The sequence below is a fragment of the Lates calcarifer genome, linkage group LG1, assembly GCF_001640805.2.
Source record: "Lates calcarifer isolate ASB-BC8 linkage group LG1, TLL_Latcal_v3, whole genome shotgun sequence".
NCBI classification, from domain to species: domain Eukaryota; kingdom Metazoa; phylum Chordata; class Actinopteri; family Centropomidae; genus Lates; species Lates calcarifer.
Window position 1 is genome coordinate 19,870,827 of NC_066833.1, and position 20,422 is coordinate 19,891,248.

The 20,422-nt window shown below is 42.3% G+C and overlaps 1 protein-coding gene across 1 annotated transcript in view; it reads right to left on the reverse strand.

Annotated features, from left to right (window-relative positions):
• myo10l3 (myosin X, like 3) overlaps positions 1-20,422 on the reverse strand; it is a 53,727-nt gene that overhangs the window by 13,815 nt on the left and 19,490 nt on the right. The window contains 20 exon segments of the mRNA XM_018702373.1: positions 1,354-1,468; positions 1,672-1,796; positions 3,695-3,775; positions 4,725-4,833; positions 4,936-5,018; positions 8,041-8,109; positions 9,144-9,236; positions 9,887-9,953; positions 10,357-10,457; positions 11,257-11,403; positions 13,722-13,840; positions 14,843-14,930; positions 14,932-14,973; positions 15,144-15,250; positions 15,724-15,808; positions 15,917-15,930; positions 16,048-16,172; positions 16,952-17,086; positions 17,261-17,448; positions 18,406-18,564. Coding sequence (XP_018557889.1) covers positions 1,354-1,468; positions 1,672-1,796; positions 3,695-3,775; positions 4,725-4,833; positions 4,936-5,018; positions 8,041-8,109; positions 9,144-9,236; positions 9,887-9,953; positions 10,357-10,457; positions 11,257-11,403; positions 13,722-13,840; positions 14,843-14,930; positions 14,932-14,973; positions 15,144-15,250; positions 15,724-15,808; positions 15,917-15,930; positions 16,048-16,172; positions 16,952-17,086; positions 17,261-17,448; positions 18,406-18,564 — 2,052 coding nt within the window.

The window sequence follows — 20,422 nt, forward strand, 5'->3', positions numbered from 1 at the left end:
GGAAGTAACAGTGGGACAAATGTGGATTTAGCTGATTTCAGAAAGCCCATAAAAAAACTGCTTTTATTTATATCCTCTCTCTCGGTTTTGTAGAGACCATTCCTGCTGAGCCTGAAATGAAGTAAAGAGGTTTTGCTGTCCAGATCAAACAAGTCATTAAAGATTAATCGTTCGATGAGAGTGCAGAGAAAAGGAGAGGGCTTTACGCAGGAGAGATTAGAATTTTTTAAAGCGTCAGAGAAAGAAAAGGAGGGATGGTGAGAGATAAGCATCACAGAGAGCTGTTTTGCAACAGATCATAACGCTAGAATAACTTTTCTAAGACGAATGCATGAGTTGTGACTTTCCTCTAACCTTTCCTCTCTCCTCTGCTCAGCTGCAGCGTCTCATAGCTGAGGGCCGCCTCCACATCACTCGCCTGGAGTTTAGTTTATTAAATCAACAACTCTGGTAAGTGTCAAGAGGCTAACAGTCCTCCAGCTACAGTAAGGCTGCCTCAGGGTTACTGTAAGCCCCCGCACTGGGTTACAGTTACAGTAACAGTTGTTGGTGTCATGGTTTTTAGAAGTAGCCATGTAACTCTGTGGTTGCCAACAGGAGAGCAGTAGATTGACCACAACCGGCCAGAAAAATCTTTGGGACATGAGTCACAGAGCGAGCCGTCCAAACTGTGGCACACATTAACAGCTTGGGAATGACAGCAGCTTGATTTTGAGAAAGAATCTGTCCCAGAAGACACAAATTTGAATCAATCTGCTCTCAAGATTGTCTTCAGACCATTTATGAAACTGTGTCTATATATATATATATATATATATATATATATATATATATATATAGATAGATAGATAGATAGATAGATATTTTTTTTTTGTTTTGGATGAGCATGCGGTTGATTGGTCAGTATGTTTCAGAGTCCACCTTACAGGAAAACATAACCCGACATTGCACCTGATTCCTCAACCTTCCCGTCTGTGTTCTTGTCTGCTTCGAGCCTGTAGCTCTATCCTGTCCCAGCTTGTGTGCTTTTGTTCTTGTATTAATCCCACTGTGGGGACAAACATCTGTTCATGCAGTCACATTACGGGGACTCGCCTCCCATTCTGTAGACAAAAAGCTGGCCCATGCAAAAAGTAAAACATTTAATTTTAAGGTTCTGAGTTTTTAGTTCACTTTAGGGATAAGGTTGAAAGCTAGGTTAAGGGTGGGACTGGGTTGGGGTAGTGGTTATGGTTACTCAAAGTATCCAAGGCATGAATGTAAGTCAATGCAGTGTCCTTTTAAGTGACAAAAACATGTTTGTCTGGTGTGTGTGTGTGTGTGTGTGTGTGTGTGTGCGCATAAGTACTCCACCTTTGTCTTCCCCAGTTGCCACTCTTTCTTGGCTTTGTCATGCAGCATGAGAAGCTCTGAGCAGCTCTGCCTCTCATCATCCCTGTGGATTTTGCTCTTAAGGATCATCTTGTACCTGTGGAAACGCGCACACGCACACACACACACACACACACACACACACAGACCAGCATAAACACACATACAGTATTTACCTTAACAGACCACAAACCTTTCAGCGCAAAATGACCTAATCTTTTTAGCACTTGAGAGAATTTTTTACTGAGCTGTTTTTTTACATTCAAAATTTTTCTATGTGTATGTACAGATTTTTCAGACCTGCCATAGAAGTCCTTAAAGGTTCTGCGAACTGGGAACCCAGCCCTGCGGATCTTAACAGTTTCGAGCATCCCAGAGTATCTAAGCTGGTTGAGTACGACATCAGGATCAAACTGGTTGGCCTTCTGTAGATGACAGACGAAAAAACAACATGAAACTACAGACACTAAAATATAAAAAGCTCTCTCTTCTTAATGGGTAACAACACCAACAACCTATGTTAGCTTGATAATGTCATTTTTCTGCAATAGCCATGCACTGAAGGTTGACCTGCACACAGCCCTTGCTCGGCACAACTGGTGTTTTGGTGACTAAGTATGTGTTCCCTGAATACAATCTGCCTCACTTCACTAAGATATGGGACACCTAACCACTGCAGGTAAATATAATCCTACACTGTTGAGCCCACACACCTATTCAAATGATCTTACTGCTGAGTCAAGTTAAACTTGAACTAAAAAGTAAATTACCATGGTGAGCACTATCATTTTACATTAACAATCAGGTTACTGCAAAGACAACACACGCCAACACAGAGAAACCTGAACAGTGTTGAGCAAGACCTTGCCAACCGGGAAGGCTTTTCTTTCTGGAATAATCAGCTGCACTGTTCATAGCTCTGTGTTACAGATGATCCTCAGGCCTGCTTATTAGAGATCTGTGATTTCTGCTACCTTACACCTCTACACAGGCTGTCTGATCGCTCAGAAGGTCCACACGAAGGCCATTGTCACACAGAGGGCGTACAGTGCTGGATTAGCCCCACAGAAGACCGCAGCATTCCCCAATGTGTCAGTCTAATAACAGGCTAATGCTACTATGCATGGAAACAAACACACTTGGATACAAAGGCACTTGCACTCTCGCATGTGTTCACGTTCATAATCAAACACACACACATACGCGTGCAGCCCTCTGAGCTCAGCAGAGGATTCAGGCAACTGAAAGAGGTACGGCATGTTGACTTGTTTAAGTGAAACAAGCTGACCCTTCCCTCAGTGACATTTATTCCAAGGAGAGCGGGTGTGTGTAAACACACATAAGTACAGTGTATATACATGTGTGTTTGCATGCATGCAATCATGTCAGAGAGCTGTGCATGCAATCCTGTCATTCTGCAGGATTAACAGAGGCACGGCTTGTTCCGTCTCAACCAACCGAGGACAGGTGAGCGAATGTTCGGACGAGCCAATGAGAACAGGGGACACATGAGGAAAAAAGGCAGAGAAAAGGAGGCGGGTGCAGAGACGGAGCACGACAGCACGGCTTCCATGCTAATAAGTAAGCGAGAAGGTGTGGAATGACGCATAGCGAGTGGGTGGTAAGGAGCAGGGAGAAGAGGACAATCACCTCACTGTGCACATTAATAAGTAACAGTAACAGATTTCAGAGCAGTCAATTCACTCTCTCATGCAGAAAAAACAGAATATGAATAACACTCCAACATCAGGAATTAGGATAAAAGTGGTGATTTTGAAAGGGTTTTCAGTAATGTGGCTAAGAGTAATGGAGGGATAGAGGCCTAGTAAATAAATGTCCCACTGTGGTCTTATCTTGGCATTCCACTTATGCAGCCAGATCAGCAGAGCATCAGCCAAGCTGCTGCAGCTGGAGTGGCCAGCGGTGACCTTTGACCTTTGGTGAAAGGGCTTAAGTGGTAGGAATGTGCTGGTGCACAGTTCTTTTATCTGGGGAAGTACAATGAGTCTTTGCACCAAAGCAGCAGAATGATATCAGTTTATTAGTAATGAAAATTTGCCGCATAAACAAAATGAGCTACTCTTCAAGAGGAACATTTATATGACTTTGCAGTAATGAGCACCATTACACTGTAAAATTACTTTCTTCGTGGAGAGTCGTGAGAGCACAGAAACAGCAAGGCTAAATATTAGCTCTGAGCAATGGGGAGCTATGAATAGCACCAAGGAGGTTTAACTTTGCAGGCGCTGACCTTGACAAGACCTGGCAGGGTTTCTGACATTTTTTTTTTTTTTTTTTGTGCAATGAAATTTGCATGACCTACCTTGTCCATGTTTGGTTTGATGCAGCGCACAAAAAAGGGGTTGGAGGCACTTAGTGTGGCCATCAGGGAATGGAGAGAGTCCTGAAACACATCAACAGAAAGAGGATAAAGATCAAGACAGCTGAAACTGGCTCATCAATCCAAACATACTCCTTTATGTCTGTACATTTATGCTAACATATAGTTTATTTTGAAAAGAAGGTACTTGAAATAAGTAGATTTTTCATAACTGCACTTCTCACTTTGTGGACAATAATAAGCAAACACAAGGCAAGAAAAACTGACATCTATACAAGCCTCACTTTTCTTATTTGTTCAGTGCTTTGTCTATATTATGTGTGTTTATAGGGCTCGACGAAGCAAAAGCTGCTTAAGTAGCAATACAACAATGTAAAAACAGTCCACTGCAGTCCAGACATCAAAATGTTACAATGTTACAAGTGTACATTATTTGAAAAAACATGTTCAGATACACACTACGAGGACCCTTGAATCTCACAGGCTATGTCAGCCTCGCTCTTCTCCCTGCCTCAGACAGTCTGTCTCCAGCGAGGCCTGGCCTGGCAGAGCTGAGCATGATTGGCCCCTGGTTGGCCCCTCTCTGCCCAGCCATCAACCCTAATCCCCTGGCTTTAAGAACTGTAGGCCAGGGCAGCTTGCCAAATCCTCCCCTGCTCCCTCCCTCTCCACACTGCAGTTAGGACATGCTAAGCTAACACCCCTCTCCACCCCCCAACCCCCCACCCCCCAGGCCTGGCTCACAACCACATATTTCATACATCCCATCACACATAACAGACAGCATTCTCCTTCCCGCTCTGTCTCTCTGTGATTTCCATACTTTTTTTTTTCCTCTGCGCCCCCACGGTCACATTCATCATACCAAGTCTACGAGCCTCGTCAAGTAAGGGTTAAGTGATCATCATATGCAGCAGCACATGGGAGACAATTAACTTGTTGTCCGTGTGATGACACAATCATGAGCATGGAACTGAGAGTGATACTTAGGCCACAGAAGCTTCAGTCTCACCCTGAACTGAGAGCTGACGGTGGGCTTGCGTCTGGCTGTGCCCATTTTTAGGGTCTCATCTCCATTCCTGCTGCCAACACGCTCAAAGAGGTCGTAGACAAAGTCGAGTCTGCGGGCGCACAGTGCAGAACAGTGCATGTGATTGTAGAGACACTTGCAAATGAACTGAATCATACAGGTATGCGCAGAGGAGAGAGTGTGAAACACTCACCTGCTGTCTTTGAGAATAAACAAGATGTCGTCTCTGAAAGTGTCTCTGTTCTTCTCCAGGATCCCTCGCACATCATAGAGCACCTACGCAGGTGAAAGCAAAAAGGTAAGTATGAGCAGAGTGTTTGCTATGAAGACAAGATGAGGAAAATACAGCAGTACAAGGAACTGCTGAACAGGTTAGAAAACAAAGAGCTATTAAAATACTAGATACAACAAAATGAATCTATATAAATTACACACATCACAGTACTTGGAGCTTATGCATTGTGCAAATAGCTGTATGTATATATATATATATATATATATATATATATATATGAAGTAATGAATTATCTGCACATTAAATTGTAACAAATCATAACATATCCAGTCATAAAAGTCAGTGACTAATATCATTAGATCTTAATGTGATATTATTAAGACATAAAAATAATATGCACTCAAATAATATACACTCGCTGGCCACTTTATTCAACTGCTCATTAATGCGAATATCTACTCAGCCAATCACATGGTGGTAACTCAATGCGTTTAGGCATGTAGACATGGTCAAGACAACCTGCTGAAGTTCAAATGAGAATCAGAATGGGGAAGAAAGGTAATATGAGTGACTCTGCATGGTTGTTGGTGCCAGACGGACTGGCCTGAATATTTCAGAAACTGCTGATCAACAGGGATTTTCCAGCATTACTGTATCAAGGGTTTACAGAGAATGGTCTGAAAAACATCCAGTAAGCGGCAGTTCTCTGGGCGAAAATGCCTCATTGATGCCAGAGGTCAGAGGAGAATGGCCAGACTGCTTCGAGCTGGTGGAAGGCAACAGTAACTCAAATAAGCACTCGTTACAAACCAAGGTATGCTGAAGAGCATGTCTGAACACACAACACGTCGAACCTTGAAGCAGATGGGCTACAGTGGCAGAAGACCACACCGGGTGCCACCCCTGGAAACTGAGGCTACAAATTCACTTCCAGCAGGATAATGTGCCATGTCATGAAGGTCAAATCATCTCAAACTGGATTCTTGAACATGACAATGAGTTCACTGTACTCAAATGGCCTCCACAATCACTAGATCTAGATCCAACAGAGCACCTTTGGGATGTGGTGGAACGGGAGATTCGGATCAGAGATGTGTAGCCGACAAATCGGCAGCAACTGCGTGATGCTATCATGTCAGACATCTCTGAGGAATGTTTCTAGCACCTTGTTGAATCTATGCCACAAAGAATTAAGGCAGCTCTGAAGGCAAACGGGGGTCCAACCCAGTACTAGTAAGACATACCTGAAGAAGTGGCCAGTGAGTGTACCACAACATATATTTAGTTTTTTTATTGTTGTTATTCCATATTTACAACCACATCAATACTGGTTATTGGGAGGAGGTGAGGAAAGATAGAAAAAAAACTTTGTTCTGAGTTGGTGCATGTTTGCACATAAATATTGCAGCTGCTCAGTTTGCTCTCAGAAGTACAGACCTAAAATTATCAACCTACAACCTGAACAGGTTTAAGGTCAATCCAGGACAGATTGAACACTGAGGTCCTCAAACGATGGATGACTTATTTGGAATTAAAGTTCATTCATGTACTATATATACAATTAGTATCCATCTTCTGGAGGATTATTATCCTGGCTGGGTAATTACGGTTTTCACATGAGAACATTCACACACGTGCAGAAAGTCTGACATGAAAGGCGACTGTAAATGTGTGTTTAAGGCTCGGTGTGAACAAGGGGGACGGGCCTCTTCATGTACAGCAGAGCGCCTGTGTGTTAATGCAGTCACCTGTTGAGTTCTGTTCAGCCTTCCTCTTAGCAACACGGCATTCCTCCGCTCACCCTGATCTACAGTAATGCATTCTGAGTTTGTGTTAGCGTGTTCACCGGTGTGCGCTCATGTGTGTACGCGTCCGTGTGGTGAAAAAATGCACATAAAATATTTTATGCGAGAACATGCTTAGTATTAATATGAAAATGCATCCTGCAATCTGTGTCTGTGTGCAAATACAAGCCTATTTGTGTACATGTGCATACAAGAGCTTGTATTCACAGCTGTGTGTGTATATTATAATCCAATAACACGCCCAATCCCCAAGCCTTGAGGCTAACAGGGAGCCATAAGATCAAACATGACGTCATATGTACTTATAAATCACAGATACACTAATTACACTCCATTCCGAAGCTCCAAAGCTCTCTGAGTCTGTCAGTTTCAGGTTTGTTAGCTAGGATGGTCTAATGGTGGTTTGTCACGGGCAATTACACACAGTGTGAAAGAAAAATCTGGTGAGTGCATTGATCATGCATACAGTTACCACTGAATCCCCAGAGATAAAATGCATTATTGCTTTGAGACACACACATTATTATGTGTGTTAACCCATGTGTTAACAAGGTGGGGGGGGGGGTTTTGTTTGTTTGTTTATTTTTTGCAAATTCATGTCTGACAACGAGAGACTTCATTCAAAGCAATTGCATTTCACTGGCACCGCAGAGATAATCAAATCTATGGGAGAATGCTACGACTCCCCCACTAAACTCAGGGCACCGTTTCAGATAACAGTAGGAGCTTTCAGAGAGGCAACTAAACTCTCCAGAGAGGCACACTGGAGAGAGAGAGAGAGAGAGAGAGAGAGAGAGAGAGAACAACTGGCTGGCCTGCCTGTCCTCTCTGGACATAGACAGCCAAGCCAGGCTTGTGACTAAGCTGCCACATTCACACTGAGGAGACCTTGTCTAAGGCAGGCTTCATGAGGCCATTCTTTATCAAAGCAAATCTTTCTGCCCCCCCCCAATCCCACCCCCCCTTGCCCTATCCATTCTCCGTATTTGTACTTCTTTCCTGATCTCTGAGTAATCGCTGCCATCATGTAGGCAGCGGAAGGAGAGGGTGACAGAGAAGCAGTCTCTCCTGACTCAGGAAAAAGAGAGTGGAGGAGGGGTGTGCCATCAACATCCTGTGGCAGATTTTGGCAAAGAAGACCCGACTGGCCATCCAACAACTACCTCACTTCCTAAACTTACTCATTCAGGGAGGAAAAGGAACGTGACACCTCTGTATCTGTGTCTGCGTGTTTGTGTGTGTAAGAGCTGTTAATGACCTCTCCAGCGTAGTGCTTGATGCCAAACTGGTGGTCGGTCACTCGGGGCTTCACGTAGAACGGGTTTGTCTGAGGAGACAGAACAAAAAGACCAGTGACTTTTACAAATGCTGTTCATGTCTACTTAATTAGTTCTAATCAAATTAAATTAGAGTACATAGTGCACTGAGTCATCCAGTGGAAGTTCAGTGGGAAATTGCAAAGTCAGTAACACATCTGCAACTAATGATTACTTTCATTATCAAAAACCTGCTTGGCCAATAAACTGATGAATATCAAAATGTCCCATATAAATTTTCCAGACCCTTTGCTAACATCTTGTTTTGTCAGACCAAGAGTCGCATATTTAAAAACTGATCAATACATTTGCAATGATTTTGCTCTATTTTCAAAAAGATATATTATGTTAAGACTAGGTCTGTGGCTGTTGTTTTGGATTGAATATTAAAAACTTCAGAATAAAAAAGATTAGATAAATTAGGAAACAAATAAATGTACAATGATATAACACAGAGAATAACAACAAATCCTCACATTTCAGACATGTGAGAACGTTGCTTGATTGATGCTGATAAACTCTCTGTCAATCTACAAATCGTTTCAGCACTAAAAATGCCCTGCGGTATTAAGTGAAACAAAGAATCTCTATCTCTGTCGACCATGACCTTAAAATGTAATGCATGGATCACCAGTGAGGGCAGACACCTCAGGGAGAGATCAGGAGGTTCTTAGGTCTCGCTCTGTAACTCTTCTGTTTTTCCCGTCAGCCAAATAGAAATACCTGCTGGGTTTTCTGAGGACACTCTATTCTCCTGTACACAATGGCGATCGGGCTCAGAGAACGGCTGATCACATTTCAGCATTGTTGTGTTTGCATGTGAGAGCGCTCAGGGGGCGTGTATAAGCGCTGCACAGACGTTCAACAGACAGGTGAGAGGTTTAACTCTTTGAGGTTGTCTGAGCTGGTGGGTGGTGAAGGCACTTCCTCAAGGAGCTTAGGTGAGGGGATATGGATAATTTTTATGACTTTATGAAGGTCTGGCTGGGAGGGATAGAGTGTGTGAAAGATGTACGAAAGTTTTCACATGTGCATGAGAACTCACCGCGTGTCGGCTGTGCAGTTTCTCCAGAAGGGTATAGTCTGTGCCTTTGGGGAAGCGACTCTCCTCATTGATAAGAGCCAACATGCCCAGTTTCTAAAGGGGAGACAGACAGAGGAGCAGAGAGGGTGAAACACACCGCAGTCATGATGGAACTAGTTATAATCCCATTGGGAAACATCTGGCAGCTTTTAGTATAACAATACATCCAGGAAACAGCACAGTAATTCATTCAATTTTCTCTTTTATTTATAAAGAGAGGGTTCACTGAGCAGTCACGGTATTTGGCAGCAACAACTTACCTTAAATACCTCCACGTACATAAAGTCACACTAATGAACAGGAATCATCTGATAGAGGGCCACCACCCAAAATCACAAGTCTCGTTTAAGCAAATAAGATAATTGTAGTGTCGTGTATTTGCTTTCCGTTAACTTTCCAAGTGTGTGATTTTGACCCAAAAATCTTTTAGGCACAAGCTCACCTCTGCAGGGAATCAGCCACCATTATAACTATGGCAATAAAATAAAAACAAATTGCGTTCATGCTTCACTTGAGCCATAACTCTAACCGCCACTTGGTGTACATTACTGTGCACACAACATGCGTGAGACTGTATAATGATAGACTAGGAGATGGGGGTCAGTGTAAGCGCAGTGTGGCGTCTGGGTCAGCGTGTCCGGCCCGGTGGTTCGTGGTCGGTCCTGGTGGTGACTTTGCTCTCTTGGGGTCTGATTGTCTCTTACCTTCTCTATGAGATCCAGACACTCTGCGTTATCCATCCAGTCTATGGCCTCCCACTGAATCCCCTCCCTGTGAGGACAAATACACACGTGCGTGCGCACACACACACACACACACACACACACCAAGTATATATATAAATATAAACAACTATGAAGACACAATGGCTGTATTGTTCAGAGTGAACATGTGATGAAATGAGCCATGTCCAGGCCGTTGGCCCATTATACAAGAAAACAACTGTCTGGGGGAGAAACTGAGCCGATTCCAAACCTCTGGCAGTTTGCCTGTATCGCCATGAGCAGGCCCACCCCCAGGCCTATCTGTCTGTACAACAGTCGCTAGCACATGCAAATCCTTGCTTTTTTCTCTGTCTTGTTTTATTTTTCCTCTCTATCAATCCACCAGCATACAGGCCTGATCTGTAGAAATGGATGTCTCTGATTGTTTTAGACAGACCAAATGTCTTTACCTGTTGTACTCCAGCTGCTCCAGGGAGAAGATGTGCTTGTTGAAATACTCCTGGAGTTTTTCATTGGCATAGTTGATATTAAACTGTTCAAACCGGTTCACCTATGGGACAAGAAAATTGTTTGGTTCTATAATCATCCGTTCTGTAGCTCAGGCAAATCATCTATAATCAGTCCACAGTTCACCGTGGTGAATAAACTGTGAGTTGACAAGCAATTTTACTTGAATACCTGGGTTTGAATTTAACCTAGTTATGTTTGTGTGCGGATTGTTTCACAGAAAGTGAAACAGTAAAATTCTTTTTCTTCAACTGAAACATTTTGAATGATGAATTTAAAGCCCTTTTTTAAAAACCTGGCTTAAATTTCTTTAATATTTATGTCAAAATAAGCCACAAAACACTACACATACACATTCTAACACAGTTAATCTGCTTCATTTGATTGGGTGTGAGTGATATTTCTGAGTCAAATGTTGCTAAATCCTATCATTAAAATAGATAAAGGTGGCACGCCATCAAAGCAGTCAATGGGCCACACGCAAGAACTGCTATTATGAACAGACTTATTCTTAAGGGGCATGTATGAGTGATTTAAGAGTTTGTGGCCTTCACCACCCCTTTCTCTTTCACTCCAGGGGAAAAACATTCCTGAAATCATAATGCCTTAACCTGAATGAATGTAGAGTTTAAATCAGATCATGTTTCAGGACAGTAACTTATACAGTTAAGACGGTGACCAGTATCATCCTCCGTTACAGCTGACAGTGTACCATCACCTATTGTAATATTATGTGCTCATAGAAAGAAGTTGATCCAGTAAAGAAATTTTTGGGGCCTTTAATCAATGATAAGTGATTTTTTTTTTCCTGGATAAATTCATTTTGACGAGCAAGCTTTCACCTCAAAGTTCTCGAAGCCGAAGATGTCCAGGATGCCGATGGACTTGAAGTTGTCTTTTCCTTTAATCTTCTGGTTGATCCTCATTATGATCCAGGAGAAACACTGAGAGTAAAGCGCCATGGCAACCGAGTCCCGCGAGTCCACTGCCTGCAAATCATGACACAAAGAGAGGAAGGTTACCATGGATACCAAGTCATGCATAAATAACAAGAGAGACTTTGCAGACTGTATCATAAACTCAACATTCAGTATATCACCATATACATTTCATCAGTTCTATCTGATGGCAGTTAGAGTGATTAAAAACAATGATAGGTTTGACTGATAGACTGATGGTGTGTGTGTGTGTGTGTGTGTGTGTGTGTGTGTGTGTGTATGTGTGAGGCCACAGTGTATGTAAAACAAATAGTGGTTTGGAGGGAAACGTGTGTTATGTCAGCATCTGTCTGCAGGTTAGACACTGTCTGTTTTCACAACAGACAGCGTCCTTTATCACCTACATATCTTGGGAGTGACGCACTGCTGGCAGCTTTTGTCATATTACAAAAATCCAGTGAAAACAAAGACAAAACAAAATACTGCGTAAACACGCTTTTGTTAAGTGATTGCCTCAGATTTTATTATCTCTCCTTGTTTTATACATTTTACACAAGGAAACAACACCTACTCTATTACACCCTCGCACAGATGCAGAAAGGTCATACAGTCCAACCAGGAGCATAGTGATAAATGGCAGGCACAGGCAGTGGTTTGAGCCACATATTGAGGAAATTTACTTATTTATATATTTCATGCAGCTTTATACAATGAGGATGATTCTTCCTCAACTGACAGAGGACATTCACATTTTTGTCACCATACAGGTTAGACAGAGCTGATTGTCAGATAATTAAACACTATCAGAGCAAAAAAATAAATCTGCTGATAAGGACACTGTTATGTGGTCATACCTTTCCAAGGTTCTAAGGTAAAGATTGAATTATCAAATTCACCATCTAAGCCAAAATGGACGTGAAGTCCAAAAGGTGCTTAAACCAGATGAAGGTTTTTGAAGATCTGTTACAACTAAGCGAACTCAGTCTGTTAAGTAATACTATGTGATAAGATCCAGAACAAGAAAGTAAGTGGACTTAGAGTTGTGATCGTTTTGTCAGCTATCAAAACTCGAGACATTGTGCCTTTGATTGAAGAGGTAGCTCATTTCAAAATCTATTTCTACTCGCTGTTTGACCCAGCTAGGGTTTTCTCCAGCTGCCGTGAAGTCGGCCTTTCAGCCAGACACCATCAGTGCATGTGCATGAAAAGCCTGAGCTTGCCAGCTACACTTCCTCCACAGGCATTGTGCTTGAACTGAAAACAAAACACGAGTGTGGCGGTGTGTACTGTATTTGGGGGCAACAATGCTCCTGGGCTTTTGAGTAATCCATCATGCCCAGTCACCTCTTGCAACTAGCGGGTGTGAACAGAGTGCTGGTGGCTCCAGGATCTCCGTCACAAGGGTGAGAAGAATGGCTGTTTGTCCAGGATCTGGAGGGGAAGGGGGAGTCAGGGGGGAGGGGGGGTGGACACAGCGAGCAGTCGTGGGGTGGGTGACCCCTGGCCGCTGTGAGAAGAAGCCATTCTTACAGACTCCAGGACTGGAATAATGAACTCTATTAAGAGACAAGCTGCTTCAAAGGCCAGGCAGAACAAGCAGCGGCAGGGTGACAGCACAAGCTCTTTGTCTGGTGGTGAAAAGCTTTCTTGTGACTTTCGTGTCCCTGTGATAATAGCTAAAGGTCCATTCTGCATATTCACTGACATTTATGCGTATGAGTGGGCCGAAAGTTTGAGCTCAGACAAAAAGGATTGTGTCATGCGTCAGAGTGTTCTTGTGGCATATGGTAAAAAGGAAAACACATGCAGATGAAGACTTGTGAAATATTCACATTAATTAAAGACAGGGAGAGAGAGAAAGAGAAAGAGAAAGAGAAGAGAGAGAGAGAGAGAGAAAGAGAGAGAGAGAGAGACGGGTGAATTATTACACCAACATCTTTGGGTGTCTGGCTGCGCTGCCTCCAGAGGAGAAGACTCTCGCTTCAGCCCCAGTCATTGGCTCTATTGTGCTTTTGACTCAGATCACTATCATGATGGCTTTATTGTGCCAGGAATCTGGCAGACAAAAAGCAGGAAATGGCTGGGAGTCACGCAAGGGATCTAGAGAGAGGCATGTGGGGGAGAGCGTCGGAGAAAGGCTGTGTGTGTCACCAGGACAGGGGAGGGAGAGGGGCGAGGACTGGGGTTGACAAACAGGCATCTACTGTATGTTTCAGTGGCTTGACAGTGTAGACAATCCCCAGCACCTAATCCCATGATAGTGCACTGAAATCTGGGTAATAACGGTGGTAAAGCAGGATTGCCCTGTGTTTGCTGTATGATTATTTAATGAGCGGTGGAGGAGGAAGTGGGTTTGGATGTGTTGTTACCTGCTCCACGGTGAGGGGTGAGCAGATCTCCTCTCCTCTGAGGATCATGGAGCGCTGGGTCAAGACTTCTGACAGCTGGAAGGAGTCCAGGCCAAGCAGATCACTGACATTACTGACCACTGAAACACACACAGACATAGATACTGTATACGCTTACACAATGTATAACAAACACAGAGCTCAGACAGGTGACTCCTATTGATTTCGAACAACAGCTGAAATATATAGACTGTGATCCTATACCATCTATAGGAAACTCCTTTCAGTGGGCTTCTGCAGTCACTGTAGTTGACTGGATCTTTGGAAAAGAGGTCAGACACAGTGAACAAAGGAGCCTTGAGCTCATGTTACAGCCTGTTCAGTACCCTGTCTGCTCATACAGTGTCAATCAAACCCAGGGGCATAAGGAAAACTGCAGAGTGGTCCAACATCAGTGGTGAACTTATGATCTTCTTTACAAAATTAGAGGTTACTCACAATAAATTCCAGCAGAAATAAAATAAAGGCTCATTAACCACTTAAAGCCACATGTTCCAAGTTTTCCCTTAAATAAGCATCAGAGTTTGATAAAATATTTTACCACAGTTTGATAAACATCACATACTTTTGGGATCTGTTTGGTTCAGCACTTCATTTGCAACAGTTTCTCACACACACCTTTCCCTGTTATAGTTGTAATGTTTGAAAATGTAAGGAAAATAGGCTAGAATCTAAACTGCATGGATTTAAGTTGCCCAAAGGAGAATCTGTTTGGTAAACACTGAGCGCTTTTCCATTAGAATAAGTATTTTCAGTGACATTTTAATTTAAGGGTCTGTAATTGCCACATCATTTTCTAATGATTTCCTGAGAGGAGTCCTGGAAGTAACTATGTAATTTAATGCTCAGTTACAAGTAAAAAAGGAATTTCCTTTCTTAAACATTTATCCATGATTCATTCAGTATTGGAAACCTCCATTTCCAAGGAACCTACTGAAACACTGATCAGAAATTACAAAGATAAAGCATCTGCAGAATTTTATATTGTTGCTCATCTGTGTCTTACAAAGTTTCAGCAACTGTGTGTAGATCTAATAAATCATTGTGTATATTGTATATAGATATATAATGCCCTCTCCTACCCCCTTTTGAAGTGATCTGAGCTCCACCAGCAGTCATGAACTCAATGTTGCCCATCTGGAGGACCGCAGAGAGTAACTTGAACACATCTCCTGATCTCCTCCTCAGTGAATTCCATCACTTTCAAAGCCTCCTGTAACACAACACAGTCACAGTTATACAACCTGTAACACATATAAAACAACAAAACTAGCACAATCATATCACATGTTTCCCCCAAGTTTCTGGAGGATAACTCTCAGTCTCAGAACCCCTCATGATAAAGGGTTATGGCGCCCTCTGGAGGGTAAACAAACCACGTACCATCACACTGTCAAAGAGTTGCTTGTCGTCCAGACTGCCATCCTGCACACAACCTGACTGACTCAGGTAGTGATATGACTCGGGACCCTCAGACAGAAAGTACATGTCTGCAACACAGAGAAATGAAGACATTAACAATGAATGAAATAAACTTAATATTTATGCACAGCAGCGCAATAAACAGACAACCAAATCTTCTGTTCAACCTTGGCATATCCCTTACTTTGTGGTAGCTCATCCTGAACTACACAAAGGCAACAGCGCTGACCATAGATTTAGAGATAGCTGGCAGAGGTAGAGATAAACATTTCAACCACAAAAATGTAACATTAGCTCCTGTTTATTCACATTGTTGGTTTGATTTTCATTATTTTTCTTTATATTTTATTTTGTACAGTAACCTGTCAGACCTTGCTATCTACCATTAAAATGATTAAAATAATTTATCATTTAAATCTACAGCTGTTTGAATTTAGTTAGTGACTTGCTATTACAAAATGGGGGAGGTTTTAGTGCTCTTATAACCCATGATTTTAGTGACACTTGGTCAAAAACTTGAAGTACTCATTTAAAAACAAACCTCTGTGGTCTTTGTCAGCCCCTGCTAACAGTGCATAGAAGATGTGGTAGTTTCTTTCTCCGGGATTCTGTCGAACCACACGGTTCTTGGAAAGAGAGGATGGTTAGAAGAGAATGTATTTTACTATTTAATGGATTTTACTGCTGACTATCACATGTTGGCTACTTAATGTTTCAACACTTTACAGACTTACCTTTTCCAGCAAATCTGATTACTGATCGTCAGGGAGAACAATGATAACTTTCAGGAACAGTGTCCTCTGGACAATATGTTACAGAGATCGAATTTATTTACAGAATATCTGAGTGATCTTTTGAAGGATACAGTCAATGATGCAGCCTCCCTGAATGTTTCCATTTTGGGAAAAGTGGAGCTGGATGAATTTCCCAAAGCGACTGGAGTTATTGTTGTACACAGTCTTAGCATTCCCAAATGCTTCCATGATGGGGCTGGAAAGAGAGGAGAGACAATTTAGAAAATCAAAAAATCTGTTTGTATTCTTACCTCTGCCAAAGGGGCCTTTAAATTTATGTAGTGATTGTCCCTAACTGTATTTTCTAGTGTTTTTTTCCTCTGTGTCAGTGACTATAACGTTTTGGATATATGAATGAAATTTTTCCTGATCAGTTCTGTGGGTTGCCACAAAGAGAAGCTAACAAAATGAACAGTTTTTGTTCAATCCCTAAATTCTATGGTTTTTAAATGGGAATGTTTGCAACCCACAATGGTCTAAACTGTATTTCAGAGGTTCCCCACCCAGCCAATAATGTAATTTTGGTGGAGACTCTATCAATCATGACAAAGAAATCAGTTTCATTACCACCAGGATGACATCCAAGAATAACAAGATGCTGAACTGAGTTTATCTTGTTGCCATAAATCAAATGTGGTTAGGGAACTTGCTTTAGTGAGTTCATAGTGCACGACAGACAGACAGGCAGAATATTCAACACAGCATACTGATAAAAACCAACAAGACAATATTGAAATAAATAAAGCACCATGAATATAAAAGTTAACAACGAAATATACCTTAACAGCTTAAAAGTTTATGATTCAAGAATCAAACAACCTAATCCTAATACTGTCATATAAAAATACCACAAACAATAATAAAGACAACATGTTTATTACTCTTAAACTTTAAAAATGTAAAAGTGATGATTCCTCAGAAAGACAACTGAAACCTAAGCAGACAAAGAGTTGGGGGCCAGTGGTCAAACAGTACCTGCTCTGGATGAGGGCTTGCTCCACCCTGGTGGTCCTCTCTGACAGAGGAGTGCCTGCTGAGTTTTGACTCATCACAGAGAGAAACTTCAGCAGCAGCTTGGTACTCTCTGTCTTCCCAGCACCACTCTCACCACTGAGGACGCCACATACACGACCAGACAGAGAGAGGTAGAGATGATATAATGATATACATCCCATTTGGGGGTAAATTCCACATCCAGATCAAATTCAGGGGGAACTATTTTCATACCGATAGTCTGAAAGGATGTGTAACTTAATCCATAACGTACGGCTTAGTCCACCTCACCTGATGAGAACACACTGACTGTCGTGCCTCTTCCACAGGCAACGGTAACACTCATTGGCCACAGCGAATATATGAGGAGGCAGCTCCCCCATCTGGTGTTTGCTGTACAAATCGACTGCAGTGCCGTCGTATAGTCCTGCTATCTGCTTATAGGGATTTACCGCAGCCAGGATCGAACCTATGTTAGTCTGAAGTGAACGGAAAAACAGACAGAAAATCAGCAAAAGATAGGAAATAAAAATGCTTTAAATGCATTTTACACTAGAAGACCTGTCCTGTGCGACCTGCAGAACAATTACTTAATAATGTTAGTTTAGCAGATTCACCCTGTTTCCTGTCTCTTTCCTCTGACATGGTACCTGTTGTCAGTAACTCTCTGTGTATGGCCTAGTTTGCGCTGAGGATGGTAGTATTTTAGGATCCTTTTCTCCTGCTCGGGGTAATGTGCTTTGGGGAAAAGTGCCTTGCAAAAGTGTGTTTGTGGGTCATCATAATGCTCTGCAATACTATGTAGACAGACTGGGTGAAACCTCTGGGATGAGATTAGGAGATAGGATTTCCAAAAACATAGTTACCACGTGTGTGTGTGTGTGTGTGGGCAATGATTATTTTAATAAAGCCCAGATAGAGTTTCGAGGGAACCTCAGCGGACTTCTCCCATGAAAATAATCCTGGGTATGAGACCAGGTCAAACAAACATATCTGAGATCTTGCATTCTAAAAGGAAAATAGAGCACTGAATACTCGTATTTGAATATTTCTGTGTCATTATGTGATTACATGCAAGCACTGGAAAGGGTGAGTGCAGAGGTAATTGCAGAGTAATAGCAAGAGTTTTATTGCAAGCCTGAGGAAGTGTGGGCCACGCTCCTTACTCAAAACATAACATATGGTACAGCTACTTTGCGTGGTACAAATAATAATAATAATAATAATAAACTGATGTTTCCTGTTGATGTTTTTGATGGTTGGAGATTTGTTGTGCTTTGAAATCTCAGTCAGGCTGTGCTGCACATGCCATTTCTCAGAAATGAGAGAAGACAGACTCCTGAACAACACAACAAGGCCCGTAGATACCAGGTACATCATGGTGGTAGGTGGTGTGTGTGTGTGTGCGCACAGACTGAGACAGTGTGGTGCCTTACATAGATGTTGTCTCTCTGGTAGCGCAGAAAGAGGTTGTGCATGATGGCAGCTTCATGCAGCTCTGCCAGTGTCGACATGTCCTCCACTCCATGGATGCTGCTGGGGTGCATCGTGCACACCGTCTCTCTGTTCAGCTCCGCCCTCTGTAGGTAGATCACCTGCAACAAGACACACGCACCATCATTTCATTATCTTCTTTCACAGCTGACAAAGGCAGCCGACACCCACAGGCTTCAGGGTTTGAACTCCACTTGTGCAGAAGCCAAGCAATCAGACAACTTTTACACAAACGTGAATCAAACCTCTGGCACAACATCAGTCTCCCACTGTGACCATAGCGCATGAATGCAAGGATAACAGGCAGATTGGAGAGGCGATCAAAGAGAATCAATGAGGTTAAAACAACAGACTGAGTCCCTGATGTGTGCTTGCTTGTATCGGCATACCTGGCAGGTAGAGAGAACCTGTGTCTCACACATGCCTGGACCTCTCTCAGCAATTTGTTCGGTTCACTTCTTAGTCTCTGAACAACAAATTTATCATATGTCAAGCTCCTGTAACAAGGCCAATTAGGTGCAATGTCAATGTGATCACTGGGGATGTCCTCATCTTGACTCCCAAGGCCCATTTTAGATGGTTAATTTGAAATGGATCAAACAGGAGTGAGCAGAACAATAGTCTCATAAACCAACAGAGACAGACTTTTTGTCTATCAGGACTCTAATGGACGAGACATGAGATAAGAGAGCAGACAGACTACAGTACAAGTATGTTGGTCACTTGATGGGAAGCAGTATTTAGATCAATACTGATGGACAAGGGGGTGCGGGTTGTGGCATCCCAATGCATTACTGCTGGCTCTTCTGGCATATTCAATTGTGTCCCAGCTGGGAGCAGACATTGGGTTTCAGAGAGCTGCTGAGTCAGCACAGGGGAGGAAGGGGGGCTGCTGGGGCTCTATGGGAGCTGCTGATTGAGTGTAGAAAGGGTTTTGTTGATTCTTTGAAGGTGCAACTAATGAATTTGAAGTACCCCATCCTCTCTGCATTGGACAAATAATGTTCTGAAATGGAGCTCTTAGTGCAGTTAAATTGAGCCGAGCTGAAAGATGTTAAAATGTGGCGTAAAAGCTGAGGAGGACTGATAATTATCTGTGTGTTCTCATTACAAGTGACACCCTGACACGTAGTCATCTGACCCATTGTTTAAAATATTGATTTGTGCAGCTTTAACAAAATCAGTGGCTTCACAAGAAAGCCCCTTCTGTTACCATCAAACAAAAGACACTTCGTCACCAAAGCTGTTTTATATTATGCAATCTGCTCTTCTTGTACACTTCTCCAAATACATTATTTAATAGGATAAATATACACTACACATAAATACATAGGATATTAGTCATTTTTTATTAAGACAACATGTGAGACTGAAAAAACAGATCCTGTATGTTTAATGTCCTGTATGTTATAGATATGTAAAGATTTGAAGGAGACTGCATTGTTGAAATGCTAATTCTGTGTTAAATTGTCATTGTATTTACGTATGTGTGTGTGTGTGTGTGTGTGTGTGTGTTGTTTCCATCTTTTGAACCTACTGCAATGCATTAACTGGAGTGAATCTGTATAAAGGGGTGAAAAGGCCTCCTGATTACGTGACATGATGAACTCCCTCTGATCTGGCAGCCATGTCCATTTCAGCCCTAGACGGCCGATTGAGAATGGGCGTACGCTGAGACAAAGGCACAATAACAATGCAGTCATCTGTGGGTTGATACATGTTTTTGTGGTATTAAGGTTTGTGAGAGGGTGAAGACTTTGGGGAAAAAATGCAGCCTGTGCAGTGATGTCATCCAGTGAGCAGAAGCTTGCAGATTTACAGCCAGATGTCCCTAAACATTTGGCTTTAACCCCACCCTCTCCTCTCTTTCAAATTGGCCTAACTGACTAATAAATCAAACAGGCTTTTCACTTGTTTTACATCCTTAATCAGCATTATCATTTTACATTCGATTACATC